Source organism: Pogona vitticeps, chromosome 5 (assembly GCF_051106095.1).
Source record: "Pogona vitticeps strain Pit_001003342236 chromosome 5, PviZW2.1, whole genome shotgun sequence".
NCBI lineage: Eukaryota > Metazoa > Chordata > Lepidosauria > Squamata > Agamidae > Pogona > Pogona vitticeps.
Window position 1 is genome coordinate 119519124 of NC_135787.1, and position 17957 is coordinate 119537080.

At 41.1% G+C, this 17957-nt stretch overlaps 1 protein-coding gene across 1 annotated transcript in view; it reads left to right on the forward strand.

Moving 5' to 3' along the window:
* The window catches only part of LOC110080797 (sucrase-isomaltase, intestinal), an 87921-nt gene that overhangs the window by 25681 nt on the left and 44283 nt on the right, over positions 1 to 17957 (forward strand). The window contains exons 5-7 of the mRNA XM_073002284.2: positions 3598 to 3766; positions 7348 to 7444; positions 10823 to 10935. Of these exons, the coding sequence (XP_072858385.2) occupies positions 3598 to 3766; positions 7348 to 7444; positions 10823 to 10935 (379 nt within the window). The remainder of the gene's footprint in view (positions 1 to 3597; positions 3767 to 7347; positions 7445 to 10822; positions 10936 to 17957) is intronic.

Consider the following 17957-nt stretch of genomic DNA (forward strand, 5'->3'; position numbering starts at 1 on the left):
TATCCCTAATGCTTGGTATGGGACAAATAATAGAACCCTGATTTGCTGCCAACACAACAAGGCGTTTATGTCAGGTTAAGTGAGCTCTCTTCTGTCAAACTGTCTGAACACCAGCTCTGAAAATGCAAACACAGTAAATTGCGGTGGTAATTGAGTCATTTGGGCGCAGAGAACATTCCACTTAATTTATCCACTGGATAATTTTTTTCTCTTCCAGTTCATTTTGTCAAAGCCCCTAATAGCAAGTAATTTTCATTAAGAGTCATGTCTATTTCACATATTCCTTCCCCAGACAATTTTGTTTAATGCGTTTTATTACATCCACACTTTAACAAAGTCAGAAGAGAAGATCTTAAATAAATATGTTGTTCAAGTCAAAGGTTTGTCATAGCCCTACTAACAACAAGCATAATGGAAGAGGCTAATTAGAATGTGCCTGTGAGTTACACAGGGGGGTTAACTGGAGTAAATATGAAAGGGTCAGGAGAGACAAAAATAGAAAATCAAAGAGGAAAGAAACCTCTCTGTGCTTTGATCAGAGCTGATGTTTCCCAATTTCTTTTTTCTTCCTCCTCCAACTAGTGTAAGCTGAGAGAGATGCTAAGCACCTCAGACCTTAATGGTCAGTAAGGGAAGGAGCTTTCATGTATTCAGTTGACAGTTTTATAGTTGTGTCATGGTGCCCGTCTATTACGATGTAGGCTGAGAACTGTGGATATAACTATACACTGCAGGGTGTCCACAAAGGGTTCTGTGAACCAAACTGGGGATGCCTTTAGAAAAATACCCTATGGCTAGCTGTCCAAAATTTGGCATGTTTACTTTCTGTTTTGGGTTCTAGCATGTTTCCAAATTTCATGCACACCATTGTGAAACCTAAAAAAGTTATAGCCATTTTGTTTTCTTCATGCAGGTCAATGGAAGGTTATACAAATCATTCCAGATAGGGTGCACAAATCACTCTGGACAGAGTTGGGATCCATTTTGAAGTCCCATATTGGCCTTGAATTGACTCTGGGAGGTGTGCCCATCCTGCTTAGATCTGATGTGATGCAAATCAGGAAACCAACTCAGCAGTTGTTCCCTTCATGTGCAAAACGAGACCTAACACGAGGCAGGATGAGGCATTTTCTTTGAGTAGTAAATACTGGAGTGGAGGCAAAACAACTCCCTTTATCATCCACTTCAAAATAAAGGCAGCTCATGACTTAGGGCTCGATCACACATGAGAAAAGAACCCCAGTTATATCAATTCTTTACACACCTCTGTTGTCCTGATACATTTTTTTCCAGTGGTCACATGGTATATATATTGGTGGGAGCATTCATATTGTTTTTAACTGTATCAATTAATTTATTTCTATTTGAACCATTATAACTAGCTACACTGCCCCATAATGTGAATCAATTCATTTTCTCTACTGTTTCTTGGGGCAGTCAGCCCCACCTTGTCATTTAAAAAACAACGGAAAAAAAAACCCAAAAGTGATATATTGATAGAATAGAGCAGCAGAAGCCTTCTTTTCTCCTCTCCTTTCCATTCACTCCTCATCCTATTATATATATATATATATAATTTTTTAGATTGTTTCATAATTTTCTGTTCACATGATGCGATGCACAGCTAACACAGATTCGTGTGTGTCATGTGAACAGAAAATTATGCATCATGTGAACAGAAAATTATGAAACAATCTAAAACAAAGGCCAGACCAGTAAAACTGGGGTTCTTTTGGCTCACGTGATTTTGTTCTTAATGTCCTCTCAGTGGCATCTGTCACATTGGCACATCAGTGTAGCTTACTGTTATTCACATCACATTAGCACCTCTATCTGGCTACATGCTCCTATAGTGGCTTTAGCTTCACGACACAACCTTAAAGTTGTGCAGTGAGAAATTCCTTTCAAATTGCTGTTTGTTTGCATTTTTTAAATAAAAAATAGCAGTCATACCACAACAGCAGCTCAGGTAAATCCTGGCTTCATAGGAAAGTGAAACTGCACAGAAAAGCACAGAAAACAAGTTTTTGTTATGTTTCATTTTCCCGTAGAACATTTCTTTGCCTTTGTACTGGCACTTTGTACTCCAACATCAGCGGAGGCGTTTGGTTAGGATACTGAAAAGGCACTTATAAGTGGTCCTGTCTCAGATGTGAAACTCAGGGAGATGTCTTTCCGCAGCTCTCATTGCTTTTCACAAGCAGCTAAGGCTTCATATCCTTCTTTTGTGGCTAGTGACTCATTTGCTTCCTTTCGGATCAAGTCTACTGTTTGGTTGGTTCTTGTTTGATCCGATGTCCCTGCCCATTCCCAAGTTCTTGTTTATTTTTTTATTATTGTAGGTTGTTTAATTTATAATGGATTTCATTGTTCATTGGATGAACTGATTGGTGCAAATATAATGGAAGGCAAATTTCATTACAGTGGTGCCCCGCATAGCGATGATAATCCGTTCCGGATAAATCGTCGCTATCTGGAATCGTCGCTATATGGGGCAAAAAACCCATAGGAATGCATTAAACCCTGTTGGGGGATAAACTCACCGCTAAGCGGAAATCCTCCATACGGCCACCATTTTCGGTAAGCGAGGAAACTGCGCGAAAATGCTGGGGGTGGCCATTTTTTCTTTGGGCAGCCATTTTGGAACTGCCGATCAGCTGTTTACTAAACATCGCAATACGATCGCTTTTGCGATCACAAAATCCGCATCGCTATGCGGATTCGTCATTAAACGGGGCGCTCGTTATGTGAGGCATCACTGTACTCAAATTTGAGTCTATCTCAAATAAATGAACAATACATTTAGTACGATGTTCTTACCAAGAAGAAATACTGAGTAATTTAAAATTGTTATACTTTCAGTTGGTTCATTTAGGGCTCGCAAAGGTCCTTGAGTTTCACACTTAAGACCTATTGAGATGACACTGTTTGTTTTCTAGCGCAGAACTCTTGCAAAACTTAGTGTGATCTAAAGATGATTACAAAGACATACTGTAATAAATAATGTTTAACAAAGTATTAGGGATACAAGATGTCTTCAGTCAAGCATATGTGTTTATGGACAGTGACATTTTAAACGTTAACATGAGCTGTGTTTTGGACATCAGAGGGGCTGGCAGCAGATCAAGGAGTTAGTTTCCTGAAAATGTTGAACTATGCATTTATTTGATGAGTCAAAAATGGATTATAATGAATTCTATTATTAAAGTTTTTGTCCTCACATATCCTGTTTCCCTGAAAGTAAGACAGGGTCTTATATTAATTTTTGCACCAAAAAACACATTAGGACTTATTTTCAGGGGATGCTTTATTTTTTTCATAGACAATTTACATTTATTCAAATACAGTCACCTCATCTTCTTCTGGTTGGTGCACAATGGTGGAAGGCAGGCTTTCACTTAACTAGGGCTCATTTTTGGGGTAGGGCTTATATTACAAGCATCCTGAAAAATCATACTAGGAATTATTTTCAGGTTAGGTCTTATTTTCAGGGAAATAGTGGATTAGTTTTTGAGTATTTTGATGTAAAGGCTAAGGAAATTCTTCTCAAGTCAAAGCAACCATGTTACAGTTGTGCTTTCCATATTTTTGTCATAGATGGGACACCTCTCTTGTGAATCTCATATTTTCTGACCAGTACCTTCACATCACAACAAATGTCCCATCCACTTCTGTATATGGCTTTGGTGAAAATCAACATCCATCCTTCAAGCATAATATGGACCATATAACATATGGCATGTATTCTAGGGATCAACCTCCACAGGTAAGTAGTTTGTTTTTGTTTGTTTGTGCTTTTTCTGAAGCCACAGATGGGCACCTTTGGAGTGTCTAGGGCTATTTTTTCCCATCCCAACCCACAGAGCTCTGCAAATTCCCTCTCCCACCCCCACCCCCGTGTATCTGTGTATCTGTGTAAGAAAGGAAAAAGGGGGGAGGGGGGAGAGAACAGTGGGCTACTGCATTCCAATGCAAACAATGAACATTCTTATTTGGGCAAAACATGTCAGGAATTTAAAGGGGAAGAATATTGATTTATTGATTTTGCATAGTGACTAACAAAAGAGAAACATTATTAATTTACAGCAAAATACTGGACTCCACAGACAAAGAACTACTATGCCTACACATTACTATCAGTCAAAAAAAGAGAGAGAGAGAGAGAGAGAGAGAGAGAGAGAGAGAGAGAGAGAAGTCAAGATTGGGACAAGATTGATACCCTCTCTTACAAAAAGATGGAAAAAGAAATGATGAACCACACAGCCAGAAAAAAACAGAAATTCAACAAATGCCAAACATGTTATCAGGAACCTACACTAGACACCTCACAGATCATCATCAATCTATTGGGACGCCAACTCTCCCCAGAAGAAACCTCAGTCTTAAGCAAAGGAGGAAATTTTGCAGTCACACACAGTAAAATTCCTGTGGAAGACATCATTGCCAATGTGGAATCAGCATTATATCATTCTTCCAGAAGAAAAAGCAGAGGAAATAAGAGATGAAGTGACTAGGATCCTATGGAAAGCAAAAAACCCCAAAAGCAACATAACAAGAAAGGAGAGAAATGCCATTAAGTCCCTGAACTCATACCTGGACATCATCATCCTGCCAGCAGACAAAGGCAATGCCACAGTAATCATGGAAACAGAAGAATACAAGGACAAAATCAGGGAACTTCTAGACACAACCACCTAAAGAAAACTGAAACAGGACCCAACCAACAAAACCACAAAACAAACAAACATGCTGATCAGGAGTTCCTCCCTGCACCCTAACGCTCTTCAATGAATCTGCAAGACAGAAGCTCTCCCACCAATACTATCCGGACTCCCCAAAATCCACAAGGTCAATCCCACTCAGGCCCATTTTAAGTGCCATCAGCTCCCCAACATATGAATTAGCCAAACACCTAGCGACCCTCCTACAGAGCCACATTGGACAAACCTCATCCTACATCAAAGACTCAAGACATTTGATAAGCAAGATCAGCACCCTAAAACTCAACCCTGATCAGTTTTGATGTAGTATCCCTGTTCACTAAGGTACCAATAAAGGACACTCTGACACTCATCCAGCAGATCTTTCCAGAAGACATCAAGGCCCTCTTCCAACACTGCCTAATGACCAGCTATTTCCAGTGGGATAATGAATTCTATGAACAGACAGATAGAGTGGCCATGGGGAGCCCCCTCAGCCCAGTTATAGCAAACCTCTAAATGGCTTCTTGCCCTGGCTTCGGCACCCCTCGCACCTACAGCCTGGTTCCGATATGTGGATGACACCTTTGCAATCTGGAGCCATGGTGAAGAAAAATTCACCATGGGAAAAGAAATAGAGGGCCAACTCCCATTCTTAGATATCATGGTCCTACGGAAAACTGACCTCCAACTGGGACACAAGGTCTACAGAAAACCCACCCACACAGACCGGTACCTACACAAAAATTCCAACCACCACCCACAGCAAAAAAGAGGCATAATCAAAACACTGGTAGACCATGCAAATCGGAACTGTGAAGCTCAGTTTCTCAGCACTGAACTCAACCATTTGAATTGGGCCCCACAGGCAAATGGCTACTCCAAAAATAAAATCATAAGAGCCATCAAACCAAGAAAACAACACCAAACTGAAGAAGAAAAACAGCCATCCACAAATAAAGTAATTCTGCCATACATCAAAGGGGTCATGGACCACATGGGGAAACTTTAAAAAAACACACAACCTACAAACAGTATTCAAGCCCACCACAAAAATACAACAAATGTTACAGTCAGCAAAGGACAGAAGGGACCCCCTCACCACTGCAGGAATATACCGGATACCTTGCAGTTGTGGACAGGTATACATTGGAACCACAAAACGAAGCATCCACACCAGAATCAAAGAACATGAGAGACACTGCAGACTAAAACAACCGGAAAAATCTGCAGTAGCTGAACATGCCCTAAAACAAGCTGGACATGAAATTCTATTTCAAATACTGAAATACTGGACAACACCAGCAATCATTATGTCAGATTGCACAGGGAAGCCATTGAAATCCACAAGCACCAGCAGAACTTCAATAGAAAAGAGGAAAGTTTGAAACTCATAAAACTTGGCTTCCAGCTCTGAAAAATACAGTGTGCAAAAGGTCAACAACCTCTACCCAGCCACAAGGACCGGGGATCACAACACACAAAAGACCAGCTAATGGCAGCCATCAATCACAGTGACAGATAATCTCTTCTCCTTATCGCAACAATACACCCACAACAAGACACACTAATCACCCATCTCCTGAATAGGACAAAATCCTATCTCACAGCCATAAATACTCCACTCCCAAGCAAACTACACCAGAGGACAGAGTGCTGTCCTCTGAAGATGCCAGCCACAGAAACTGGCGAAACATTAGGAAGAACAATCTTCAGAACATGGCCAAAGAGCCTGAAAAACCCACAAGAACCATAAAGTAAAATATTTCAGCTTTTGTTGCACCTATCAATGCAGAAGTCAAACTTAACCAAGTAAATAAATATTCCTAATTTCATGTGTTTAAAATAGCTATTCAATATCTTATTTCTGCATGTCAGTGCTACAGTCTGGCAAATAATGTCTTAATTTGGAGAAGGGGAAAATGTGATTGCATCTCAACCTGAGGAAATAAACAAAGACATTTTCTTTTTCTTTCTCTCTACTTAAATGAAAAGAGGACCTAAAAAAGTAATCGATACAATTTTCAAAAGGAGTCCACATTTTGTAATTTTAATTGTTTAAACACAAGCAACATTCATTCTTGACTATGATTAATTTTTTGCGTTAACTTATTTCACTACTTTGGGAGGGCAATTGTTTTACTATGATTTTTGGGGGGAAAAATCAGAACTAATGCATTAGGAATGGTCAGAATCCTATTGTTTATGGTCATTGGTGTTAAATCCAACAGTATAAATTTCAGTGCTGATTTACCACTGGCTAAGAAGTCAAGGCTTGCATTTCTTGACATGCACTAAGGGTGTGTGACAAGAAATACGTACAAGAAGTGACTTTTTAATTAGTGGCATTTCACTGCTGAGATTTAAGGCATAGAATTTAACCCAGTGGGCATAAGTAATAGGATTTTGCGGCCATTCTATTAATAAATGTTGATGTAACATATTAATTTTCCACATTTCAACAATATTAAGACTAGTAAATTAATGTTCCTTGTGTTAAAATGTTAATGGCAACACTAACCTTCCCAGATTCTGGTAAATAATGTGCTAAAATTGTATTTGCTGCCCATTCATAGTCTTCTTTGTTTTGAAAGCTGAAATAAACTGGTATATGATGGTATATCATCATCTACTTTTGCTCTTTCAGATGTATGCAAATCTTTATGGAGTCCACCCTTTTTACATGTGCATAGAGAGCGATGCAAATGCTCATGGTGTCCTCCTCCTGAATTCCAATGCACAAGGTAATCAAAGCATTATTTCCCATGACATATCCCTTCCAGGATGAAGTCCAGTTGAACTGAGTGTGAATGGATGTATACTCACTAAGCAGTTGTCTACATTGCAAACCTTACAGCATCCTTGGACACTGCAAAAGGGATATACATGATGGCAAATGTGCAATGGTTTTCCCATTCATTTCAGCAGAGGTATGAAACTCCATAACAGCCTCTCTTTTTTTGACTGAAGAGCCACGCAGGTCTGGCCCAGGCAAAGGACAAGATGGTCCCTGCCTTGCACATTCCATGTAAACAGAACTCATCTAGCTTCATTGTTGTATCTTATTTTAACACTGGTGACAGGAGAGTGCCCTCTACAGAATCTATGGGTAACAGCCTTACTTCAGGAAGGGAAAGGACAGGCTGTGTGGCATATGCACTTGTGTCCTCTAGCATGTCGCTGCTGTTTGCACTCACCAACATTTTTTGCCTGTGATGATCACCTCTGCCTAATGGTAGGACCAGCCACACGAAATGCAGAAAAGAAGTCCATACATAGCTCACTTGCAATGTTGTTGGTGTATGTTATTGCTATAGATTGTCATACAAAATATTTATCCCTTAATGAACTTTAATGCACTCAAAATGAACTGAGTATGTAAAATATGAGTCTGGGACCAGAATAACTAAACAAATGAGTCTGACAAATTTGCAAACAAATGTTAAATTATAAACTACATTTTATTCTCAACTGAACTTAAGTTGGCCATGAATAAATTAACGTCTATGGATAGCAATGACATTCAATGGCCAAAATCTTGTTGGTTAGTGTAATATATAACACTAGAGTAAGCAGACAGGCCTTCTTTAACTGTGACTTCCTATGCTAAAGTAAGTTGTAGTTAGAGTAGAGCAGTTGTAGTTAAAGAAGGCTGACCGCCAAAGAATTGATGCTTTTGAATTGTGGTGCTGGAGGAGACCCTTGAGAGTCCCCTGGACTGCAAGGAGAACAAATCTATCCATTCTAAAGGAAATCAACCCTGAGTGCTCACTGGAAGGACAGATCCTGAAGCTTAGGCTCCAATACTTTGGCCATCTCATTAGAAGAGAAGACTCCTTGGAAAAGCCCCTGATGTTGGGAAAGTGTGAAGGCAAGAGGAGAAGGGGATGATAGAGGACGAGATGGATGGATAGCGTCATCGAAGCTACCAACATAAATTTGACCCAACTTCGGGAGGCAGTGGAAGACAGGAGGGCCTGGCATGCTCTGGCCCATGGGGTCACAAAGAGTCGGACATGACTAAAGGACTAAACAACAACAACAACAACAAAGGCCCCTTTTGAATCAATGGAACTTATGGAGGAGCTGGCTCAACAAATCTCCATTGATTCAATGGGCCTGCCATGTAGTAATTTGCTACATACACTAAGCAGCAAAATTTGGCTAAGCAACTAAGCAACACCTTATAAAATAAGGCGCTTCTAATCTGCATTGTTAAAAAATCTAAAAAAAAATTCTCCAGGTCACTTGATCCCAAGCAAAAGCTGGGTCGTACTGTATACACACTAAGTCCTACTGAAATCAGTGGTGCTTATGTCTGAAAAGATAAGAAAGACATTTGCTGAAATCTTGTTGCTTAGTGTAGTAAGTCACAAGAATAGGCGTACTGTATCAATTGGTATTTGTGAAGGCTTTCACAGCCGGGATCTAATAGTTGTTGTGGGTTTTTTGGGCTCTTTCGCCGTGTTCTGACATTTCGCCAGTCGCTGTGGCAGGCATAGTCAGAGGACAGGAGTAGCACTCAGTGCTGTGTTGTAGTTTGCTTGGGAGTTGAGTATTTATTTCCAAAGCTTCCCCATGCGGTCCATGGCCACTTTGATGTATGGCAGAAATACTTTATTTGTGGGTGGCTGTTTTTCTTCTTCAGCACTGAACTCAACCATCTGAATTGGGCTCCACAGGCAAATGGCTACTCCAAAAATGAAATCACAAGAGCCATCAAACCAAGAAAACAGCACCAAACTGAAGAAGAAAAACAGCCACCCACAAATAAAGTATTTCTGCCATACATCAAAGGGACCATGGACCGCATGGGGAAACTTTTGAAAAAACACAACCTACAAACAGTATTCAAGCCCACCACAAAAATACAACAAATGTTACGGTCAGGAAAGGACAGAAGGGACCCCCTCACCACTGCAGGAGTACACAGGATACTTTGCAGTTGTGGCCAGGTATACATTGGAACCACAAAACGAAGCATCCACACCAGAGTGCTACTCCTGTCCTCTGAAGATGCTGGCCACAGAGACTGGTGAAACATTAGGAAGAACAACCTTCAGAACACGGCCCAAAAGCCCGAAAACCCCACAACAACTAACTGGTATTTGCTGCGTTAAGGTCTCTTCAACTTCCATTAATTCAATCAGCCTTCTCTAGCTGTGATTCACTATGATCAGCAGCAAGATTTTAGCTGGTATATATATAATTGCAGTGTCACAGAATAATCTTGTTAGTAACCAATAGTGTCAAGCATGCTGGTCTAATTATGCTAGACTGCTTTTTTTCTAAATGAGACAGTGAAAACTGTTTTACTTTTGCTAAAATTGTATCATAGGTTTCTGAAAGTATCACTCCCAGAAACTGCAATAAGCTATTCAAAAAGACTTCCCTTTTATCCCTGCTAAATGAAGCAAATACTGTATGTCTATTTTACTAAAAAAAAGGATGATTAACTGTTAAAAATAGAGGCCTGTGCTAAAGAAAAGGATCTGAAGAAGATGATTTTCAAAATTCCTCAGGGGTTCCTACCAGTGAAATAAGCCAATTTAGATTTACCCTGTATTGTGTTGACAGAGAATAGTTTCTCTGTTGCCATGGCCACCCCACTGTATTAATCTTGCTCTGTAATTTTTGAAAAGGGGAATCTTTTCCTAAAGCAAAGAAATACAGTCCTTATTCAGCAAGGACTTATCCAAAAAAAGGCCCAGAATCAAAACATAACATTTTTTGCAACCAGATCTATATTTAAGTGTTGCTGAGCTTCTGCTGATAGTGAATTGTTCCTTAAAAGGACTACTGGTGTTGTTTTTGTTGCTGTTCTTTATGTTGTTGTTTCATAGGTAAAATCCTATCATTTCACAATCTGTTGCTCTCCTGTTGCCATGTGTGTTGAGCTATGTGGGCGCCAAGTGTGGATTCAAGGAGCATTTAGGGGGGGAAAACAGTTCTAGTAGTGATAAATATTTTGAGGTTGCTTCACAGAATGGTGGGTGGGGTCATATGAAGTTTTTGAATGACCTACTCAGTTATTAATTAGAGAATGATTAAAGACTCAGAGGAAAAACTGGCCCTTTGGTAATGCAGTATATGCCGAATGCCAAATATCTCTTTTCTTTCAGATGTCACATTGAATCCAGAGCCATCTTTGTCCTTCCGCACCATTGGAGGGATTCTTGATTTCTATGTCTTCCTCGGCCCAACCCCTGAAAACGTAGTCCAGCAATACACAGAGGTGAGTGGAGAAATTGGTTAGTCAGAAAAGACTAAGAGAAACCTTTACTTGTTGATGGGGAATTTAACGGTGGCTTTACAAATAGAAATGCATGGCATGGAGGATCAGGAAATCTGCTACCATCATCTCCTTCACAGATATGATTGTTGGTTTAAGGTCTATTGCCCACCTTCAGTAACCAGTGTGAGAACCGACATATTGAACTTCCTTAGAATCCTATGAACTTTAACACAAGGAAGGAAAGTAGGAGTATTCTGAAAGAAAGGCTGGCATCTAGAACATGACTTTATCAAGGATTCTCAGAAGGAATGGAAGGCACTAGACCACAGTTATCCAAATGTTATCATGCTGCTAAATGTGCTGCAAAATATTAATACGTACCACTCTAGCCTCTGGAGAGCATCCAAGGGTAGAATAAATGGTAGAATTTTGGAATGGTTTATATTCGTTCCCAGTTTTTCCACCCAATATGCTTTTTAATCTCTCTAGCATGCAGCAACAGTCATTCCTCAAAGCACAAGGAACCCTAGTGGTCTGTTATCCTCATCATAGCTGGGGACGCTCAAGCCACTTTTCTGTCACCTGTGAATACTTGCCTGCCTAAGAAGAGCATCAAATCCCATAAGAATATATTGCTGTTACTTTACCACTATGTGTTCTGTATTTGCCTTCCTTCACCTCAGTTGTCTCCCTTGAAAGGCTCATTGTTCAGAGAGGTTTCGTAAGCAAAAACGATTGGCATAGAGGCTCATAGCAACAACCAGTAATGTTCGAATGAACCCACTATTGTTACCTAATCTGTTTCTTAAGCGAGCTTTCCCCCTACTTGCCCTACTCTTCGTCCTTCACCCTTTTCCTCCTACAGGTTCACCATCATCATCACCATTACCATCATCATCCAGGTCTTTCTCCTTCTCTTATTTCTTACACTTAGTTCTTTTTCTTTTTCATATTCATTACTAAGCCTTCTCTTTAACAATCCTTCCCCATAAGCAACAAAGACCAGCACACACATTGTTTTACAACCTTCTGTGTGCTCAAGCTTGCTTTGGGATGGTCATTACTATTCTCATCTGACGATCTGTATCCTCAATGTGTACATGAGTAGAATTACAAAAGTGTGGAGTGAGGAAATTACCACCCTGGCACAGCCTCCCCCATCCTGCTCTCCCCTGAATGTTTCTGATTCCAAATCCCATCAGTCCCAGATAATGATTAGCAGTAGTGGAGCGTCTATTTGTGGAAGGTTCCACAAGAGGGCCAAGACACGAGTGTTTGCCATTTCTTTGCAGACACTCAATGTGTGTGTGTGACTACCCCACTAGTAGTACATTAGCAAAGCACAGTAAATGAGTTTGAACCTAAACTTGTAAGCATGAGCAGAGACTTTCTCTAGCCAGATCCAGTCTCTAATCAGCTCAAGTCACATACATATAATGCCTATGAGCTGTGTTGAGGGTGAGCTGGACACAGGTTCTGGGGAAAGTAAAAAAAAAATCCCAGCTTTACTGCAAACATGGATAAATATAATATAAAGCACTGAAGACAAAGGGGAAAAACTTGTATGCCACTCTTTCGACATCCCCCCGGTAGCTGTACCATGGGCGTGCATGCCCAACTGCTTGGGCTCATGCTTGAGCCCTGGGGTCTGTCTCCTTTTGGTTAATGTCCAGTAAATCTGCCTATCAAATCTAATTTAAAACTTCTCTCTGAAGTCTCCTTTTGAAGCTTGTCTGCTTAAACCTGTTCCTGAAGATGCTTAGCTGCTAAAATCAAACAAGAGTACTTACTAAGTACTGTGGAGATCATTTGTACATAAATGAACCAAAACATTCCAGTGCTCATGCCTGGGTCCCCTCATCATTTGCATCGGGACAGTTTTGATTCAGCCAATGTAAAGTGGCCCAAAGGCTCCCATGGTGACATATGTATCCCATCAGAAGAGGCACGCTGAATCTGCACTTGGTCATGGCTGTTGTTGTTTGATCCTGTGGTGGTGATGTTTGAGGAGATATGGTGGCACCAGGATTGTGGCAGGCAGTAGCAATTCTGTTTTTATATCCACTAGATGGTCTGGTGTTGTCAGTGACATCAACTCTAATCCAGCCTTTCTCTATTATTCTCATTTTCTAATGTCTCTTTCTTACCTAGCCAGAGTGGGGAGACTTGCCAGTTATGTGGTGCTTTATCAGATGACATTGTTGCTCCCATTATTGAAAAGATCCTCTTGGGATATATGCCACCATTGAGTACATTAATTCTTTTAGGGATTAAATTGGGCAGTGAAAGGCTGCACGGGCTGTTCACACTTACCTAGGAGAAGGCTTAACTTAATACAGTGCATTTCCGTCTCAATAAATATCTGTATAGTTGCACTGTGAGACACAGGCAGTGAATCAATCTGCCTCCCTCCCTCCTTCCAATATACTGTATCCCTGTTGTTTTCTCTGTGTGTCATTCTTGCCCATGGTAACTTTAATTCTCCCTGTTAGTGTTGTACCAGCTGTGAAATAATGAAAAAATTCCGAGAGAAATTGCCAGTATACCTGCAATCTGAAGGGTTTTTTTTTTTGTTTTTAAAAGAAGGTTTCAGAATTTCACACCAGCACAAATGAAATCCTAATCAAACAGCAAAGCTTTGGGAAATCCTATCCACCCCCAATGCCTGAAATTATAATTTTCTCAACCCAGCAGGGGAGCAGCAGCTGAAAATAGCAGGTAGTCAGCAACCACTGGCAGTTTACATTTCACCCTTGCGTCTCTCAAAATATAGGGTGGAGCTGTGAAAACAGCCTCAGCTATTTCCTGAATAAATATGTGAAAGGTAGATTGTAATGAATGCAGCCCCTTGTTCGCTGCTTCTGTGTACCTCCTGATGGGAAGTCTGAGGTTGGGCACTGAGGTAATTTCACAGTGAAATTATTTCTGAAGCCGCCTTCATGGAAATCTTTACAGTGCCTGCTTCTATTATTAGAACATTATTTAAACTGGTGTGTGTTGACCAGGGACACTGAATAAAAGAGATCTGCCTATAGGGAAATAACATATTTTGATCAGACCCAGTATAACCTTTCACCCACGACAGTGGAAGCCATCGTTTGTTTTTTGTTTATCCACCACTTCCACAGCTTGAACGAAGAGGAAATGACAATTTCTGCCCAAAATAAAGATAGATTTGACTATGTTATCATCACAGAGCAAAATTTAATAAAATGAGCTTGTCCGTGTCTTTTTCTAGGATCGTATGGCCATACGTGGTGGCGCTGTGGGCTAAACCGCAGAAGCCTGTGCTGCAGGGTCAGAAGATCCGGCAGTCATAAGATCGAATCCACGCAACGGAATGAGCACCCGTCGCCTGTCCCAGCTCCCGCCAACCTAGCGGTTCGAAAGCATGTAAATGCAAGTAGATAAATAGGGACCACCTCGGTGGGAAGGTAAACAGCGTTCCGTGTCTAAATCACACTGGCCATGTGACCACGGAAAGATTGTCTTCGGACAAAAACGCTGGCTCTATGGCTTGAAGAGCGGGATGAGCGCCGCCCCCTAGAGTCGGACACGACTGGACAAAAATTGTCAAGGGGAACCTTTACCTTTACCTATGGCCATAGATCATTACTGCTAGTTCAAGAAAAGAATATCAATACAGCTTCCAGACACTCTTTATGCATCTGGACACTGCACTAACAGAAAATACATTCTTCTGCTATCTGCCCTGTAATTGCTTCAAGAGATCATGAGGGAGCAATGAAATGTACAACTCGCTATTCTGTAAGGCCATCTCCCCTGTGGTGTAACTACACAGCTGCCATTACACCACAAAAGAAGTGGAAATATCCCTTGTTAAATTACAATGATGATGGGAATGTATTTATACCCTCATTTTCAGAAAACTATTCATTGCAAATTGTTTCTTGTGCTTCCAGCCGACCTCCAAGATGATGTGTGTTTGGATAGCAGGGGAAAGGGTTCTTCAGGTATAGTGATATGTGTATGTAGAATTCCACTATTTGAGGAGAATCAGCTGTGGCTACCCTCATGGGGAAGGATGTAAAACACACATGCACCAGTATAGGAGAGCCCTTTTTCATGCTGTCTGAATGTGCTGACAGTGAGGGTGGATTTTTCTACCTAGTGAAAGCGATGGGGATGTGGGCTAATTAGAGATGGGGGTATTTGTATTCGCATACTAATATCCCTGCACAGGTGGTGATAATGAGGGTCCAGCCCTATGGGGCCGGACGGTCCACTCACTGATCCACTGTGGACGGCACAATTCTACGAATGGCTCTGCAGTGCGCGATCCACTTGCTATTCCTGGCAGGAGGCGGGAGGACAAGCCTTGCTGAAAGGTTGAAGAGTGGCGAGTGGATCGTGCGCGGCGGGGCCATCCTTAGAGTCGCGCTGTCTGCATTGGATCGGTGAGTGGACCATCTGGCCTCATAGGGCTGGACCCTCATTAACGCTACCTGTGCAGGGATATTCATATTTGTTTATAAACATCCCCATCTCTAGTGCTCATCTGCGTAGCTCCATACCCCTAATGGTTGTTTTTCAATGTATTGGAAGGTGATTTCATGTGAACTTCTTTACTATGAGCAAAAAAGAATTCACACACTTTTTTTTTCGTTTTGGAGTTTGCCTTGTTATTATTTTATCCCTTGTTAGCGGCCTGTATCTTTAGCACATCCCATCTTTCAACCTTTACCTTCCTTTTTCATAAATTATTGTGTCACTTTTGTTTTGTTCAGCTTTGCAAATCCAGAGCACTCTGCTCAGGGTGTATTTCAAGGCAATAAACTCTATTCCAATAACATCAAATCAAACATAAATTCCAGGTCTACTAAATTCTGTGTCTGCTTCAGCAGATCCATCTGGAGTAGGTACCAAACGTCAGTTGCTTTATTGGGATGCTTCAGGGGGACCCATTAAAGAGACAATCCAAGGCATAATTAGATTAAAGAACATTTGTTTCCCCAGCTGTCTTCAATTCTTCTTTTAGATATTCTGTTGATTTGAATTAACCTCACTTTAGATGCTTCCGCCTAGTGAATGCTGAATAAATTGTTTCAAAAGTTAAGCCCACCTTACAAGCAAAGTTTTCTTGGATTTGTTCAACCCTAAATGCAAACTCCTTAAGGGGCTTTGGCAAAATATATATACTTTGCTTTAAATCACACCTGATGTTTTAAAGTTCAAGAGTGCAGTTATGTAACTGAAACTCTAACAGGAATGTGTAGAGGGGGGTCACATACACTGCCTAGAAAAGACAGATATAGTACGGATCAGGATGGTCCTAAAGGCAAGCTAATGGGAACAAGAACAGGATATATAAGGCTTACACCCTTGAGTTGTAACATCAACAATTCATGTTTCTTTGCCAAGAGGGCACTGCAAATGTCTCTCTTGTAAACAAAATGAAAATGTTTTCTGCACAGTGATACCACTTCCCGATATCTTGTTTTGAAAACCTTGTCAAGGATCTGAAGGACTGTCACATTCTGTGACTCCAAAAGGCTTCCCTTTTTTTTTTTAAAATGTGGGCTGTCAAGTTAATTCCAACTTACCGTGAACCCTTCCAGGGTTTCCCAAGGATAGACTATTCAGAAGAGGTTAGGCTTGCTTGCATTTGTGATCCCTGCCCCATCATCTGACAGGGCATTTTAAAATGGAAAGGACTCAGCAAGAGTTGGTGCTAGATATGTCAGGGGGAGCATTGTGTTCAATGAAAAAAATGTACAGGACTAACATCAGGCTTCTGTGTGTGTCTAAGAACTTCTTGAACCCCAAGTCCTCTTTCTCATTCAGTTTATGGCTAATATATACTTCACCCTCAATTTTTGTTCAGTTTCATTAAGCCAAATAGACAGATATACTGGAACACTGCCTGAAAGAAAGGGTGCCTTGGTAGCATGCTTAACTCCAGAAGGGAACTGTCTCAGCTTTTGTGTTAGTAATAGGAATATCACTACTAAACCTTGGTCTGCTTGCAAAGCTGAAGAGATATGTGGCGGTTGCTTAATATTCTTAAGATTGGTGCCCAAATAAAGGCCAGAGTTGGTGCTAGGGTTCCACAGTGGGCAACCCATGTGGTCTGCATATGCCCCACTGGCCATTTTTGCAGGAACAGAAATTTCTTCTAAAGCAAGGCACAAGGCATGTGCATGTGTCTATGTGTTGGGATGAGTGCTTTTCCATCGCTCAAGCACCACCACCACCCTGCAAAAGGAAGCAAACTTCTACTCACTTTTGGTTGTAGGGAACAAATTGGAAAACATATATTTTTGAGGGGGAGTTGCAAACCCTTCTGGGTCTTACTGGATCAAAATGGGACAGGCAGCTGGTACCATTACTGAGGTTGAAAAAGCAAACCATAGTAGGAGCTTGGGGGAATCATTTGTTCCATTTATTTGGACAGTGCAGATACATAATGGCATCAGAGAGAGCATCAATGCAGGTTCTGCCATCATTGTCAGTCTGACACCTGAGGCAAGTAGCTCAGTATGGCTGAAGATAAAGCTGGGACTCCTCGTCTACTGGTTTGAAGACCTTCTGGTGCTCTGGTGAAATTTCAGTATAGGATTCACAGCATGTACCCTACAAGGCCAATGTTTGCAAACATTATTTGTTTGGACTATGTTTCCAAGCATTCTCCACTGAAGGCCACCTGACAAGGGTAGCTAGGGGATTCTGGAGCTTGCTGTTTGCTGAAGTAACCCTTCCCAATTCTTTCAGAAGCTCTTCTGTTACTAAAATGCAAGATCATTTTCTCAGTACTGGATGAGTAACCTCTCATTTCCAGCTAGATGGGCGGCAGGGAAGAAGACAATATGTGAACAAGCAGCAGAATGTTCAGCCAGTTGCTTACCTTTGAATAAATAGGAAGCAGTAATCTGGAGACCAGGGCAGTGTTTGGACATCACTATGTTAAATTGTCAAGTCTTTGTAGAGGGCCAGAGCTGTTACAGGAGGGCCCAGTCAATAATGGCTTGTGAACAGGGCAGGGGGTACCTCCTTGAAATGTA